General features: G+C 40.0%; 1 protein-coding gene across 1 annotated transcript in view; it reads right to left on the bottom strand.

The window, feature by feature from the left end:
• Positions 1–2,807: 2,807 nt before the first annotated feature.
• LOC139718940 (E3 ubiquitin-protein ligase UHRF1-like) overlaps positions 2,808–18,018 on the bottom strand; it is a 41,903-nt gene continuing 26,692 nt past the window's right edge. Inside the window, exons 2-16 of the mRNA XM_071630387.1 lie at positions 16,298–16,567; positions 14,980–15,383; positions 14,070–14,238; positions 13,381–13,552; positions 12,342–12,528; positions 11,038–11,161; positions 10,025–10,132; positions 9,255–9,359; positions 8,547–8,653; positions 7,075–7,237; positions 5,510–5,647; positions 4,930–5,065; positions 4,376–4,509; positions 3,603–3,701; positions 2,808–2,991 (exon numbers count right to left, since the gene is read on the bottom strand). Coding sequence (XP_071486488.1) covers positions 2,845–2,991; positions 3,603–3,701; positions 4,376–4,509; positions 4,930–5,065; positions 5,510–5,647; positions 7,075–7,237; positions 8,547–8,653; positions 9,255–9,359; positions 10,025–10,132; positions 11,038–11,161; positions 12,342–12,528; positions 13,381–13,552; positions 14,070–14,238; positions 14,980–15,383; positions 16,298–16,567 — 2,463 coding nt within the window. The 3' untranslated portion in view covers positions 2,808–2,844. The remainder of the gene's footprint in view (positions 2,992–3,602; positions 3,702–4,375; positions 4,510–4,929; positions 5,066–5,509; positions 5,648–7,074; positions 7,238–8,546; positions 8,654–9,254; positions 9,360–10,024; positions 10,133–11,037; positions 11,162–12,341; positions 12,529–13,380; positions 13,553–14,069; positions 14,239–14,979; positions 15,384–16,297; positions 16,568–18,018) is intronic.

Raw genomic sequence — 18,018 nt, 5'->3', positions numbered from 1 at the left:
GAACAAAAACAAAAAACAAAAACAAAACAAGCCACACATAACATTTTCATATCACACATCTACTATCGTATTAAACTCGAAAGTCGAAAGTGATTTACTCATCATCAAAACATATTCAGCTTCCTACAATTCGTCTGTGCCCCTTGCGAGTGGTAGCAATGGAAGCTTCTCAAAGAAATCTTTCTGCGGGATTGAGATGAAATGCATATAAGTGCAAGAAATTTGGTATCACACTGTCATATAATCTGTCAACATATCTACAAAGTTGTAGATGCAAAGATGAGAGTTTAATAAACATATCCTCTCGAAAGAGAAACATATGCAGAAGTGGGACGCGCAGCCGTCTATTGAATTTTTCTTTTCTTTTCAACATTAGTCAAGCCTTGGAAATAGCTCTAATACGCCACATTTGACAATTTGGAGTGAGTAATCTAGAGAGTCATAATTAAGATAGTCAAAGCTATCTGTGTGACCACTGAACAGGTGGCCAGCACAAACAGGTTATTATGCAAACATATTTATTTGTCTGCATTTATGGGGTCAGCAAGTAGCTGACATGGGCAGGTTGCCAGGAAAAAAGGTTTCGATGGATTTATTAAAGTGAAGAATGTGTGCCATACTAGTGGGATGGTAGTTTGCAACTTGACTTGGCTCAAAAGTATGATAGAATTGCAGGACCACATTGAATCCTTAATGAGCATGTCGACTTGGTAGTATACACAGCTACAATTCTTTGTTTTAAGTACTGTAAATCTGCAAATCAACATAACTGGTGTTCTATTGACTATGAGATAATATAGCTTCATGATAAAGACTGGGCCATTTTCTGGTTGGGTAATGGTTCACCTAATGGCTTCCTGTTGTTATTCATTTACAAACACTTAACTTTCTATGCAGACATTTGAAACTGAGACAGACAGACAGACAGACAGACAGACAGGCGGACAGACTGGGTAAGGGGGGGTGGGGGTGAACATCCTCATCAACCTTCAGTGGAAAACATATTATGCTGGTGTTGGTGCTTACATTGTAGCTTGCAAATACCTTGAGAAAAGAAAGGCCTAAACAGGCAAATATGATGCAGTGCTAGAGAATACATGTACCATCCCAGTTAATGAATTATACAAGCATACAGATACATATGTTTGTATTCAGACACACAGACACAGACACATATCACTCACGTACACACACACACACACACACACACACACACACACAAACAAACAAACAAACAAACACACACAAATTACAAGTGAAAATGCAACAACTTCAGCATGAAAAGTCAGTGGGGGACGCACACACCTCTTCCTGTGCATTTGTGCCTGGCACATAACCATTTACGCGCTGCCAACTCCCCACTTTGGAATAACCATGACACGACACCGAGGTAAGTTTGATTCTATTCCACTTTTCGATCACAGAATTTACATAATTTACATTACTTCTGATTAGCATAACACCAGTGTATGAGTTTAGCAGTACAGGTATAACATACATCAACATTGTACCAAGAGTGCAAAGCTTAGTGAGTGGGGGGAAAAATGTGCAAATTTCAACTATAAATGATATTTCACTGAATAACATGTGCACATTTTGTCTACTGTCTAGCAATCACAACTAATTGCTCAAACTAGATAGATCTGCCCTAAATTTGTTTCAAAAAAACTTGAACTGTTAATGAAAGAGATCTCCAAAAACAGAAAAAAGACAAAGTGCATTGGCTATGTACAGCTAAAAACATTTGTACACAATTAATCTAAATATTTCTGTTATTTATCTGTTGTCAAAAAGGCATCACAAACAAAGTAAATACATTGAGATTGATGAAAAGAGATTTCTGAATTTGTGGGACAGTAATCATACTAACCTCTCACTGAGAAATTTCGTAACATTGAGTTTTTTACAAAAGAACGGCCTCCGTATCATGTTTGTTTGCAAACTCTATTTACTCTTTCCACGCGGCATGACTCTTCACGTCAATGCTACGTGAGACGGTACTAGAACAGTGTTTATATTGAAAGATGGCAATTTTCCAAGCTACAGTGTATGAGTAAAGCTATACTACGAGTAAAGTGACCACGTTAAAAGCAGCTAGGCTTTCATAATACATCCAAAGAAGTTCCAAGTACTATTTAGCCTGCCACCTGATTATTTGAGATCACTCAAAACTGAAAAAAGTACTACAAGTGATAATGGGGTTGGAAAGGCAAGTGCTTACTTCTACATATTTCCTACAATTGTTGTCTTTTTTGGCACATCTATGACAAGTGTCCATACACTTGTACATGTCAAATGGACAATACATAGGAAAGTGTAATGATGAACAAAGCGGAGGTGCATGTAGCCAGACGACAAGCAAAGGAAGAGGTTCAGAAAACATCTACCACATTTGCTAGCAAAACTGGACCTACAGGTAGAAGGACATCTAATACAATAAACAAAAAACATACTTCATATCTACACAAGACTAAACACAGGTAAAGACGTATACGCAAGGAACCTCAACTGAGTGACATCGTCCCCACAGTTTCCGGCAAACAGCAAAGTCATCTCTGGAAAGAAAAAAAAAATGGCTGCAACGCCCTCGATATCACATCACTTGGATAATTGTACAATACACGACATGACCACAACCAACAATTTTTCCCTCTCTCTCATTTAAAAACACTTAACATTTTGTGCGATAAAATGTTTACTGCAGCACATGAAGACAGGATGGGGCAGACATTAGCGATGACGGCGAACGCAACAAAACAACGACAACCTGTCAAAAAATCCTCTCTCATATACTCACGTCTCTCTCTCTTCTTTTGAACTCTCTCTCTCTCTCTTCCCAAGCTCCTAGCGACCCGCCTCGTATCCCGGGAAGACTTCTCGAAGGACAGCCTGAAGGTTCTTGTTGTATTTGAGGCTGTAGTCCTTGCCGAGGTCGTAGCGACAGGTCGGGCAAGTGAAAATATCTGCTTTGAAGGATCGCTGCAGACAGGACTGAACAGAGAGAGAGAGAAAAAAATGTAGGTGAGAATACCAATATCTCACTGGTCCCTTTTTCTGTACAGACTCAAAACACAAAGAACCTGTACAAAAATGGTTGCAATACTAACTGTCCTATTCTACTCTTTGCAATTAAACAAAGTTGTGATCCTAAACGTCAGAAACCATTGTGCCGCCAGAGCACATACGATCCCTTTGGTGTAAAAGCAGTGTTCTCGACTACCATTACGACAATTGTCTGAAACGTCGCAGGCGTCACTGAGAGAAAAATGGACGTGAACGCGCCAAAAATGAAATGCTATTTACACAATTAGAATGCACACCTCACATTCAACCCAAAACCTCTTCAGTAATTACCATGTGTATTGCAGAAACACACAAGTATCATGACTACGTATGGCTGGCAGCAACCCAATATGAAGATAAAGGAATAAGATGTGCACGTCAATAGACAAACGAGGGTTGAGGTTGCAACATAAACGCAATTTGTGATGAAAGCACTAAAGCAATGCCAACCTAACCTGCTATCAAATCAGGAAGACTTCAGCCATGTCTAAGGTAGAAAGAATGCTGGCTATAAAAAGTAGACTGACCATCTGACCTACCTTACAGATATTATGACAGCACGGCGTGGAGATGGGTTGGAAGACTACCTCCTGACAGCAGATGCACGTGAAGGTGTCCTCGACTGCTGAGATGAATTTCTGGTAGGAGAGACAGACACAGAACAGAGTTATACAGCTGAAATCATAAGAAAGTCATTTGAGTATTCCAAAAAAAAAAAAACTTCCCAAAAGTCAAATTGTAATTCCCCATTTAATCCACACATTAATCTCCCTTTCTTAACTCGCCAGCTCACTCATTCCTTTGTTCATCATTCACTCACTCTTGAAATATCACTTATTCGTGCAGTCACTCTTCACTTGTTTCCTTTCTCAATAATTACATTCGTTCGTTGGTTTGTTCGTTCATTCATTTATTCACCTAATTTCAAAATATTAGCTTTTCCAGTGATTGAAGCATGGTCTTTCTGGGGTCTCTGTGTAACATGCAATTCATAGCATAACAAAATGCTGTCTGGTATGAAATTACAATCAGCTTTGCGGAAAAAGAATTTAAGTCTCATGTAACAATATAAAACATTCAAACAGTCTGAGCCGTCAACTTCTCATTCTAGACCATACAAACAGCAGAGCAGAGGAATTTGCATTGCATTCATTATATATTTGAGATTGTTTTTGATAGAGTTATGTTAAAAGAAGGAGCATATCATGGAAGTGATGTATATACTCCTCGAATATACTGTTATTATTTTTCATGAGGTGAGGTTTGTGGGGCACTGGATTTGTTTTCCAGGGTATGATGAATTCTGACTCACTTTTCCATTCTTGCACTCATCGATGATGGCCTCCCACTGGGACTTGTTCTCTTCGTCCTCATCAATCAGCTTCTTCGTCTCACGGCTCAGCTCAAATTTGGTCTTCTTGGGCGTGGCCTTCTTTTGGGGCGTTTCTACGTGAATGAAAAACACACAAACACAAATGAAAGACTAAATGTCCATCCACATCATCATCATCAAACAAACTGCGATGAATTTCTTTGTCTCCCTGTGACAGCATTAAGGCCGGAGATGTGACATTTTGGTTTCATGATGAAGAGTGACGAAATAGCTGTGCATTAGGGAAAACCAGTAGATTAAACTTTTGCCAGCGATGACAAGCAACACACTCTATCAAAATCAGAAGGTATGATTTAGATCTAACATCCTCACTCCCCCTTGTTCATTTTTCTGAAGGAGAAATCTCGATTAAACTCCTGGGCAATGGAACACCAACAGCAACAACATAAAACCCCAAAGTCCAGTCAATGATCTCAACAACAAAATATCCCACAGTGCTCTGATTCATAATCCCTTCCATAAATTTTAAGTACCTTCTCGTGGACGCTTCTTTCCTCTCCCTTTCTTCTTGGACCCCTCCTCTTCCTCCTCCTCTTCCTCCGACCCTTTCTTCTCCTTCTCTTTGGCTGCTTCCTTGGCGGCCATCACTTCCAGGTATCCATCAGGGTACTGGGGAGAAAATTCAAACACGAAAACTTGACTCGACAGACATAACTTTCTGCACCAAACCTGATTCATGAAAATCACAAGACCTCTTGATTTATACTCACATGAATGCAAGTGGACTGTTGTGAATTATTGGTAAGCATCATCAGTCAAACCAATATAGTGTTTTTGAACCATTCAAAATGAAGTGCTGAATAAATCAAATTGTCTGTTGAGAAAGATAAGGGCATTAGGGTGCCACTTATGACTTAGCTTATGGGAACCTTAATGCCCTTATCTTACTCAGGAGACAAAATTGCCATTGGGATCAATGCAAAGAAACTTTTGAGCTGGTCTGAGTGAGCATCAGAAACAAATATTCCAAAGGCCTTTCCCCTCACAAGAGAAGACAGCACTGAAAATGTCCCCTCTCAGCAGCAGCAGCAGGGGCATCTTTCCTGATCTTACCTCCATCTCAAGTCCAAGCTCCTTGATTTTCTTCTTGCCCTCCTTGGTCCAGGGTGCGGCCCCCGGGTCATCTCTCCTGATCAGGTACCGCCAGACCAGGAAGCCGCTCTTCCCTCGCTCCGGCCAGTACTTGACCACCTACAGAGGGATCAGGATGATTATTGACCCACATCACCAATCACCGACTTATTCAGACATACTGATTCATGATGCGATTTATGACATCAATGGTCTATGTAGGTTAGAAATTGCTCCTCCATCTCGCCTTAAAGGTACATGGACCTGGCATTCAAGACATCTGCTATTTTCTGAACATCCGAATAAAACCGATTTGTACTGTTACGTCAAAAATGGTCAAAATAATGTCAATCTCAGTTTGTCTCTTGATTCGGTTGTTGTTCCTTGCTGGGTCCATATACTACATATGAATCTTTCAAAGACGAAGTTTGCTAGCTAGCTCACTGTCGAAACTTGCAGGTGAATACAAGAGCTACTTTGATTGATAGGAAACCTGTGTTAATCATCTATCTTCGGAATGAGCGATCATCACGCCATTCAATAGTGCCCTCTTGAATCCCGAGTCTGCGTACCTTTAACCCGTTGAGGACGAGTCCCGAGTATATTCGGGCAAGTGTCTATGGGAAATGCGCGTTGCAGCAAAATCAGCCCGTCCTCAATGGGTTAACGTACAGCCATGTATGCAATTAGCCCGAATCCACGAAGAGCAGACTACAATATTACCATTTCTTGGAAGTAATCTCCTTATCAATCCCCTTTGCTAGCTTTTTTAATTTTCAGCTACGGCCACAGCAAACACAAAACTTTGCCATGGTAATGAATACCCATTCCAACTTATGTTTTAAAGTGGGACCATCTCAACTGATTTTTCTTTGAGAAGGATGAGGTTTAGACTGATGAAGTTGGCAGTCACATTTGTGACTGGCTTTTGTCGAAGGGATCGAATAACAGGGAGAGTTTAGAGATCCTGATTCTTGAGGTGTCCAAAATCCTTAATCCTGCACCTCTCAACTTTTTGGAAATCCCTGAATCAGATCCTGAAGCACACTGTGTAAATGTGTTTGTGTGTCTAGTGTTGATGCTCAACTCACTACTCAAATAATTTGCTTCATTTGCATTTTTCACTCAAGGAAACCACTTAAAGGTATATCCAAAACAGAGAAAAATGGTGTAGGTGGGTGCACATTTTGTCTTTGTCCTCAACTCTGAACATTTGATGAACACCAACTTGTTGTAAACATATTTTGAGATTTTCAGTAAATGAAAAGACTCAATACGTCACATGTGAAGGATTACATTTCAAAATGAGTCCATGCCTGTTTGGGTAAAGGTTGGTTTACAGCATAAAAGCATAAAACACCATAGGCATCAGATGTACTAGGCTACAGAGTCTTACACGGCACTGTGTTTTGGGTCCAGATTCAGCCGTTTATTTGAGTGACAATAATATGCCATGTTCTCCCAGTCAAATTTCATTACGAGAATGTCATTAAAGTTGTGCAAAACAACCGTAAGTCACAAGGTGCGTCGGTGATGGGCATACCAACCTTATAGATGCCATCGTAACGGTTGCCTTCCTCCGGAGCGTACTTGGAATGCTTGCGCCCCTTGGCGTTGCGCACCACGCGGACCGGCTTGCCGGCTCGCCAGTCCTTGGCCTCGTTTCCTTTGGTCTTGTCGACGGGGGCATTGCAGTTGCGAGCCAAGGCCCTTTGAGGAAAATTGATAAAAAACATACAATTGAGAATAGGGAAGGGAGAGAGAGAGAGCTGGAAAAAAAGGATTATCTGCTATCCACTGCATCTTTATTTGTTTTTGTTTTGTTTTTGTTATGTTTCTTTCTTTCTTTTTTTAGCTTGAGTCTGATTTCTTCTTTCTTTCCCGGTTGTGGTTAGGTGCGCTTGTAGCATACAACATACATATGAAGTAACAAATGCATGAGGTAAAGTGCTTGCAGCACACACAGAATGACCAAAGGTGTATTTGTGAGAAATATTTGGTACCCAGCACCAAACCACTTCTGCTGTTTTGAAAAAAAAAATGATAAGATTGTGCAATATTTGCATATTGCACATTGCATCCTACTGTTGTGTAGCGGATATTTAGCTACTTGGGATCGGTTAATATTTTTGAGAGGTACACACAGTAGAAATGAGTGGCGACACAGTTCAGTTAAGTTTAGTAAGTGCACTTTATTTGAGAGGCGTTTCAGAGCGATCCTCTCTCTTAGAGCGTCAGAATCCAAGTCTTCTTCTCTGCATGTTCTACAACTTGTAATTCACTTCACACATTTAGTCACGAGGATTACACATTGGTCATTGGTTACACTGTTGTGACACACTATGAATGGGTGAATGGGGGTGGAGTCTTCATGTTAAAGAGGGGTTTTAATTGGGCAAAACTTTGGTTGTTATAGGAACAAAGGCGGGACTAGTTTTATTAAGGTGGTAGTATTCTTGGATTTGGAATGAACAACAATTCTAAGTAATCAATGGGGGAACGGCAGGATGTTTAGGTTTGGCTTAGCCTGGTCGTAAATTACATGTAGATGGGGCTATCTAGAAGTACCCAAGGGATGATGAAGGTCGATGACTCACTGGATGAGGTGGAGGGTATTGGTAGGGATCATTGACTGGTGGAGGTGAACTGGTAAATGGGAGGGGGTAGTGATAACTTTGTGTATCATTACACAACACTACTTATGATTGGCCACACATAATCTTCATTAGTTTGTGTTTGTTAGTACTAACAGCAGATATTGCAGAGTATCTTATAATTGAAATAACAGAACAAACAAAGCGCCATCAATCATAACTAACTAGTAAATATATCTACAAAGCTTCATGTAGTTCAGCAATGTCTCCTGCCACTACTTGATGAATTCTTTCTCAAGTCCCATTATCTTAGTCAAAACTGTGCAAATGACACACAAAGCAATAATAAAAGATTGATGATCAAATGCAATAGATATTGTTACCACTTACAGCAAACTTTCCATGCTTTACTGAGATCCACTTACAAGTTCATTTTGGCTAGCTTCTGGTCATGTGACTGCTCAGCTGTTCGTTTGTTGCCAGACAGATCCCTTCCTCCACTGCCGGTATAGTAGAACTCACCTCCATTGTCCTGTGTATGCCAAAGTTAATTGAGCTTCTGGTTATCAAAATGTGCGTGGTTTCAAACAAGAATCGATCAACTCATCAACTTGGTAATGTATGTTCATGATATCACAAATCTATTTCTGAAGATGCATTGGACTGTCATCCATAACTTGCTATTATCTACAGATTTTTATTTCCTGTATAAATGTGCATCAATATGGAGGTGTGTTGCCTCAAAAAGCTAAGAAATGAAATGAATATGTGTAGCAAAGACAGTGGAAGTAGATTGACACTGCATGTTGCTGCTTTCAAATCTACTCGGCATTCTGAGCCAGTATTTTGTTAAGAATACGTTATGTCATAGCAGGTCTTAGAATGAATATTCGGAGCGAGTGTTTTGTAAGGAATACCTATATGTTATAACAGGTCTTACAGTGATGTCTTCAAAACAATTACATTTAAACATATCCTGAGCAATCATGGGCCAAAATATTGCAGCCTCTTGCAGAGAGCTTTGACTGCACTAAAGTGTGAGACAAATGCATTGATGTTCACAAGAATAACTGTTACGTAAGTCATTTGAGGTAGTCATGGGAGAGAAATCTTTCTCCCTTCCTTCTCCTCACCAGATCATCCTCGTAGCCTCCTGCCAGCACGATGGAGTAGGCGCCCTCAAACTCCCTCCCGTGGATCCCGGCCACGTGGGGGCGATGAACTCCGACCTCGCTCACCTGCATTGATTGGGGTAGTCATGTGACAACTTCAAAGGGCCATTTCCAGAGGGAATGTGAACAATTTGCCAAATATGCGAATGTTGAAAAAAATGGCAAAGTCTACATTTGTATTTAGTTCATTGTACGAACTATGGACAGACTGCTCAAGAATGGTTTACGGCTCCATTGTAGGGGCACATTAGGAGAAAAACTTTTTGACATTCGCATCTTTTGCAACTGATTTGCCTGCTCAGTGAAAATAACCCTCAACAACTTTGCACTCTTCACTATAGGTTGCATCAATCCATTTCATCAAATCTCTTATTCCTCACTGGCAGTTATTATGCATAGCCAGAGGATGTCGATGTTCACAAGAAGTGGTTCCAAGTGATTAAACACAGCACATCTATACATAAATGAACTTCTATGACCTTTGACCTTCCAAGTTTTGCCTTCCAAGTTTTGCCTTTATTTCCAGTGAGCAAATTTTTGCTGTCATTCTGACGACTAGTTTGAGGACTACTGGTAGATCAACAGGATAGCACATTGACTTGAATACAATGCAATGCTATGTACTTTGCAATGATCTGGATTAAGTAAACTGACATTACAAAGTGATATACCAAGGAAGAATCTTTTAAATACAACTAGAACTGGTCTTGGTCTAGAAGACCTAGACCTACCTGAACTCTGAACTTCCAAAGTTGGCCCACGTGAATCCCTGGAATGGCCCCAAAGTGGTTGGGAGGGACGATGGTACACACTTTGGTCCGACCTTGGCACGCCATGCCCTATAGAGGGGGTACAACAAGAATAAATGTCTGTGGTGATGCATGGTGTCAAGGATTGAGAACCATGACAGACCCAAGCCATACAAGACTATGTTAGTGCCTTTCTATTCTAAAGCAATCCACAATGTAACCACGTGTCCTGACATAGAAATGATGGCAGCAACCTTACACAATTTTACAGTACTTCCTGTTCCTCCTTTTTAATACTTTTCATAGTTTTCTTTGACTACTGTAAAACGAGGAATTTTCGCATGCATTTTAATTTCGCGAGTGCCAAGATTCGCGAAATTAAAATGCACGCGAAATTTCTTGTCTACACTATATGCATTGAACGTCAGTGGCAATTCACAAAAATTTCATGCCACGAAAAAGGCTGTCGGCTCCAATTCGTGAAAATTTCATACCGCGAATATATCATGTTTTACAGTAACTAGTGATTAACAAACAGAAATACTTGAACAAACCTATGCAAATCACTTTATATTCTACACACAGTATGGCCAAATATTAATATGGCTTATGTTCAGAAAAAAAAAAAATCTTAAAGAAACTTCTTTGTCTAACATCAGCATATCCGTTGTTCACAAGGTGTAAGAAATATTGGGTCAGATTCCTTTGAGCAATTTACATTCTATATTTATGAAATAATGTTACCATGTACAAATGCATCATATGAAAAGAGAACAAACAAAAAAAACAGAAATAGGCAGATCTGCAAAGGATTTTTGAACACACATTCCATCATGCTCAATAAACAGGTGTTGAGGTTAGAAAGTAAATCTTCCAAACAGTGGGATTCCAAAGACCTCAGAGAAGAGAAAACATAAAGCTACACCAATTTCATATCTCTCTGAATATGTACCTCCCTCCCCACCCCCCCACCCCCCTTTTCTCCATGCACTCACCTTCCCCCAGTCTCTCTGGGAGGTAGAGGTAGCAGACGCCATCCTTGCTTTCTTCTTGCTGGCCTTGAGTCTCTCTCCCGCCTTCACCACTTGGGAGTCATCATTCTTACACAGCGGGCAGTACCTAACCACAGGAATATTGCCAGACCACACAATTCATGGAACCTGGTAAAATGTCTCACTTTAAAACATACTGAGTTTCATCATCGCCGATATCAATGCAGTTATTACCAGCCACACTGAGCACGTCTTGTCCTTCTGTAATGTGACATCATATGCGGACAAGATATCTAAGATTCTTCTTAACACTTTCTACAGTCATCAATCAACAGCGATGTCTCTCAAACCCTTCATTACTGTATACGCCATATATTTCGCGAGTCTAAATTTTCGCGAATCGGGACTTCCCGACAATTTCACGAGTGGTTAAATTCGCGATCGTGGAGTCTTGGACTGAACGGAGAAATGTTTACGCGTATGTCACATTCATATCGGCATCAGAGTCAATATTTTCGCATGTTTTTAATTTCGTGAATAGCAGCTGACTCGCGAAATTCGTGAAAATAAAAACCTCGTGAAATATTCAGCGTATACAGTATTTCATTATTACAATAACTATCGATAGGAGTCCTTTTATCAATATTTGTATCAGCATCTCCAGTCTTAGCCATCACTATAAAATTCATAACACTTTCATGATATGCCTCTCACTCTTATGGTCTTCATCATCTTCTTTCTTATCGTTTAATCCAGTTCTCCTATTTTACATCATCAAAAGTCACTATAAAATATTATCATCATCATTAGTAAAACATTGCTTAAAACACTCACACTGCTTAATATGTCAGCATCACCATTATCATCGCCACCATTGTCATCAAAAATACAATCATCGACATCAACATTGCTATCTTTACCATCATGACCACATCCCGACTACAGTCACAGAGACTGTAATAACATCATCATCTCCAAACAGAATGAATTCTTTTGGTGCCTGCATTAAACTGATTATAAAATAACAGTAATTGTTTCTTGTTTATTGCCCTCCAATCACGACCTGGGCCCCACTTCATAAAAAGTTGATATGATAACAACTCTTGCTGAAATGGCAATTGTCATGGTAATGGCAAGAATGCAGCTTCCTGATTGGCTGTTGCTATGGAAAGTTGCCATTCCAGCAAGAGTTGACATCCCAACGTCTTTTCTGAAATGGAGCCCTGGTGCTCAAAGTCACCAATACGCCACTGCCTCCCACCACCAGAATCTGGGTGTCATCCCTTTTGCTTTGCTTTCCATCTCACCATTCATCAACATCCGGAATGGTTGCCAAGGGCGGGTCCAGACAGTAGATGTGGAAGGCCATATCGCACTCATCACAGAGGAGGGCCTTGTCCTCGTTTTCTTTGCTCCCGCAGAAGTGGCAGGCGCAGTACTTACAGTTCCTCCTGGGGTTGTCCTTGCAGCGTGAACAGTTTGGAGTGGTAGTCCCTGGCAACCAGTAAAGACGGATAGAAATGTAACTCTTCACAACCCTGGCAGCCGATGCTTTACTTATAACACCCACACACATACAAATAAAAACATGAAGACACACATAACAAACATGCCCACAGAATGAGCATATTCATCTTGAATGTACAAATCAAATGAAGTCAGACATATAAATGAGCACAGCTGAGTATAGCAAGACTGTGGGGATAAGTCACCGGGTGGGGGGGGGGGGGGGCAATATTTCTGTTTTCCCTGCAGGGGGGTAAAATCTTTGCATGGGTTAAATCCATGAATCATCAGTTTCACTGCCAGTGTTTCTTGGTCAACAAAATCCAACTGCCTTAGAACCAAATCAGGGTAATCAGTAATTATCAAACTTGTGGGTAAATGCTTCAGATCAAATAGCTCAACTCTCGATGCACCTTGTTTATATCATTGCTGGTTATTACCGATCACTTCAGGATGAACATGAGTCACAAGTGGGATGAGTTGAAAGGGGAAGATTAAAATGAAGATGGATTGATTATCGATTGATTGATTGATTGATTGAGGACCATTGAGGTCATTTATTCCGCAAAATAAAACACAAAAACATATAATGAGACGAGGAGAAGAACAAGGAATAAGAAGACAAAGAAGAAGGCAGAGAAAAAAAAAGAAGAGATGAAGAGAGGAGATAGGAGAAGGAAGAAAAGGAGATAAACAAAATCCACAAGTATAGAAGATAAAGAAGGAAAAGAAGAAAAAGGAGAAAGAGAAGAAACTAAAGGAAAATAGAAGAGAAAAAGAAAAGTAAGAAGAAACAACAGAAAAAGAAACAACTGAAAGTTAAGATTGGGCGTCACTAACTTTTAACAGGGGTACCAGTGGCCTCTATGGCTGCCGCATCGCACGTCGACTCTCCCACCCTCTCTACCTTGAAGATTTCCTCAGTCAGCCGCACCTTGCAATCTTTGAGGACGTCCGAGCTGGGACCGAGGAGAATGTCCCCTATCAGCTCCTTGTACGTCCTGGTCTGCTTCTAAGATGTGAGAAAGTGAGAGTGGAATTCAAGCTGAGCCAAAACCACTCAGGTATTTGCAAGAAGTTCGGACTCCTGACCAGCCCAACCAGGACGACTCAAGGTTCAATTCCAGTTTGCCACATACATCCTCGGACAGGATGTTTTTCCTATCAAGTCTCTCCTGATTCTAAAATATCTTTGGGTACATGACAATGCTGGGGTGATAATAATGGTAGGAGATTCTGAGAGAAAAGATTTTGTGCTGAAGAGGCTACCGAAGTACCATAGATTTAGGAAGACAATTTTATGATGCTGTACTTGTTTAGTCAAATCACTAAAATGTTATCTTTCCCAAATCTCAGTATTTTGTGTTTTCAATAAGTTAGCAGCTAACACCTCCTTTAAGAAAATGGACAAAATGCTGTAAGTAAATCTCTCTGCAGCAAGCACTCCAACAAATGTTCATCTCCCTTCTTGTTGCCAAAATGATTGATAGAATCCTAAAACAAATGCAAAATTGATGATTATTACACACCTTGTCTTTGACAACCATGTCGTACCAGTAGCCTCTCTGCTTGGGCTCATCGCAGTTGTAATTCACCATGACGATATCGCCTTTATTCACATTGTCATAGTCTATCATGTTGCGAGCCCTCGGTCGTATGCTGCGACTGCTGATCTTAGCAATGCCTTCCTCCTCATAGCTGAAATGCATTGGAGGCCAGGTACGATAAGTTATCATAGTGTCAGAGCAGGAACTCCTCAGGCAAACAATTGAGACTTGGGCATACTACTGAATGGACTCTACAGAAGTTTATAGAAATTCAAATGTTATACAGATGAAAAGAAAACATTGCTATCAACTTTTTGTTGACACAGAATATTTAAGTGACCATTTCTCAAAGAGGTTTGCAACTTTGCTACAACTTAATTGTACTCTCTATGATAGCAGTGCACAAGAGAAGATTTAAGCTGTAAGGTATTGATACAGTGAACAAAATGACTGCAATTTACACAAACTGCAAACAGCATATGAAATGCCCTACAGCTTTTTTTGTGCGTAATTTTTTCATGTGCACCCATGAACAATATTGTAAGGGGGAATATACTTTGACTTTCTAGCCCTATGAATTTTACTGACACCACAGGCACTGTAAGCACTTCATATCCTCATATTGCAATCTCATCTGAATACACATACCGGTAAAACATTTAAACATAATTTTCAAAAAGAAAAATCTTTCTCCTTTTTCAAAAAACATTTGGACAGATCACCTTGTATATATCTCATTCTCTCCACCACTCATCATCTATACAATGTCTCTTTGCACACTGCAAAATAGGGTGTAACGTTCAGTGGAGCTACAATGTGTATAAAGATGTTCATCTACCACCAATTAGGAATAATTGCACACTACTGGCGTCCATTTCTGGTCACCACTTACCCTTCATATTTCACATGGTAGATGAGCCCATCGTCCCTCGTCCAATGAGCATCATGCTCCCCTTTGACTGCAGCACCACTGACATCCCCGGCATTTGAAATGGAAGCACTTGAACCACATGTCCTTTGTTCAACTGGATCACCACATTCTGTGTCCATGGGGGTGTCCACCTCCTCACCACGAGAGTCTGTATCTTTGGATATTGTGTCAGCTGACTTGAGGTCCATAGCCTTACCATCATCACCCTCCTTAGTACTGATTTCATTATTGTTGTTGTTATTGTTTGATTCTGTATTTTCCGATTGTCTTTCTTCTTCTTCTACCTCCTTTTCTGTGATTTTCAAGATGTCTGCTTCAAACCAAGCACCCATGCTCATGTCTATCGCATCGACCACATCGCCAACCTGTACAGAGATAAAAGCGCAACTCCTTAGAAACAGTGAAATATATTATAAAGGCACACATTGATAAAGACATATTTTCTTTGCTTAATCTTTCTTAAGAGAAGTTCAGTGGTTAAAAAAAAAACAACACAAAAAAAAATTGAAAAAGCCAATGTCCAGTGACTTTCTTCATTTAAAGGTATTACTCTTGTAACTCCCACAATATCCCATTCTCCTTCGTGATTCTAATCTTTATGCCACTGTCATAACCATCATGATTATTATCATGATTACTGTCATCACTATCATATTCACCTGTCATTGTCATCATCTTCATCTTTACAATAATCTTCATCCTATTCACGATCATTACCATCCTTACGAAATTGTAAGCATCACCACATGAAAGGTGTTTATGGGACACAATCACAGCATCAGCATTTTCTTGAGCATTGCAATAAAGGAACTCTTTTTAAAATGTCTATTCTCTATCCTCTTCTGATGCCTTTGGAAATGCTTACAACTTACTGTATAAGCTGTTATTTTCACGAGGGTTTAATTTTCGTGAATTTCGCAAATCACTGACATTGGATCGCGAATTTAACATGCGAAAATGTTGTAATGCGCTATAGGGTAATAGCGCACTTACAACTAGCCTCATTGTCAATTCGCGAAAAAAGCATGTCGTGAAAATGTCCATAACCTTCTCATTTGTGAATATATTTGTATGTGAAAACAACAGCTTATATAGAGAACTCAAAATCAAGTCAGTGTTCTCTGAAGTGCCAACCACAGATTGCTGAATGCTGATGAACCCAAAAGTTTACAACAACATGCGGTACCATACATACAAAATTATGTCCTCCTCATCTGGTCACAAATCATCAATATGTTTTATATTTTTCACTTTCCCATTGACAGCCACACACTCTCACCTTGAACAGGCCACTGAGCTGACTGGTCGAGGGCTCGACATCCTGCGCAACGTCTCCACCTGTCTCGGCCGTCGACTGGTGGTTGGACGTCTCTGTGTCGCTGGACTCAGAGCCGAACCCGCTCTCTGGCTTGCCTTCGCTGTCCTTGTCGACCTCCTGGCTCTTCTCCGACTCCTCCGGCTCCGCGATGATAGGAGCGGCGCGGATCATTAGCTGGATCGTGTCATTGAGGGCGATGTCGTAGTCGAAAAGGGTGTGGCCATTTACTAGCTGTAAAGAAAAGAAGAATAAATATCAAAAGCATTATAGACAAAGAAGCGATTACAAACAGTACTTTACATGATGTATCATACATTTAAAATATTTATTTATTTTCTTTTTTTTTTACTTATGATTCCACTCTGTATGTTAAATTGTATGTTTTTTTATGAATTTGTGCTTTTGAATAATTTTAGCATGTTCATCATACATTTTTATGAGATGAATAAAGGAGAAATTAAATTAAAAATGGTACAGTTGTACATTTGTTGGGATGAGCCTATTTCCTAAACAAATGTGAAAATTTACATTTTGATGCAGTTAAGTGGTCTTGACCACTGACCAAGGATTGACTGTTAACCTTCTCTGCAAAAAGGAAATATTTCTCACAGTATTTCCAAACTCCAGTGCCCTTTGACCTTTGTTATGACTAACATCTAATAGACAGCATATCAATACCTCTAATACATTGTAACACATCTGGGCCAGGTACAATGAAAATCAACACAGCGTTATGGATGGACTGACAACCTTAAAACATACAGGTACTGCTTCTGGCACATAAAGGGGAAATCCAGGCCAAATATAAATTAGTCTGATAAGAAAGAGTAAAATATTACGAGTTCAACGGTATCAATTTGATCGAAATCGGATGAAAAATAAGGAAGTTATGACATTTTGAAGTTTCGCTATTTTTTTGGGGAAAGTGCAACAGGATCGCTTGTCTACGTAAGTGTTTGTTTACAAGAGAAATTTTGCAATAAACATTACATGTACTTGAAACAAGATACCCAAGAGCAATTTCATTCATTAGGGAAATGTTTACTATGCCACTTTGCCAGCATTAACAGGAACTGTGACCATAATCGCAAAAGTCACATGACCCTGAATGATGCCCAGGGAGGTTGATATGGCAACATGCCATAGCATGATATATTGAACTTGGCAAGGAGTGCATTTAAATGGCCATCTATTCTCCCCGTAAACTTCAACAAGCAATAAGGCACGAGTGCGGTACTTGATTTCAATTGCTCAATGAAAAGTCGTTTCGAACGCGTACAGAAGCACTGTGATCAAAGACCGAGGTTTCGTTTCCGAAGTGCAATTCTCAAAAAACTGAGGTCAAGAGGTCGAGAACGTTGGATGAAGTCCACATTCTCACACGGAATCAAGTCACACATCACCACAAAGTGGAACCATTCAATAGGGAATCTTTGAATGAGTGGCAGCATAATCAAATGGCAAATATCAGCGCCTGCATGTTAACGGATTCCTTGAAGGAAACTTGGAATGAGGGGAATGGAACAAGAGCCCAGACACTTTAAAGATCACTTCTACACACAGATTCCCCCTAGAAATACGACACTTGAATGCACAAAATTTCCCAATATAGCTCTCACTAATACCTAAAGATTCTGTACTTGACTGCTTGAAAAAATGAGAAAAGATAAGAGAAGGGAATT

This window comes from Diadema antillarum, unplaced genomic scaffold, assembly GCF_040938485.1.
Source record: "Diadema antillarum isolate AM-2024a unplaced genomic scaffold, OU_Dant_1.0 scf00000103, whole genome shotgun sequence".
Classification (NCBI taxonomy): Eukaryota; Metazoa; Echinodermata; class Echinoidea; order Diadematoida; family Diadematidae; genus Diadema; species Diadema antillarum.
This window is presented reverse-complemented; position numbering and strand designations above follow the sequence as displayed.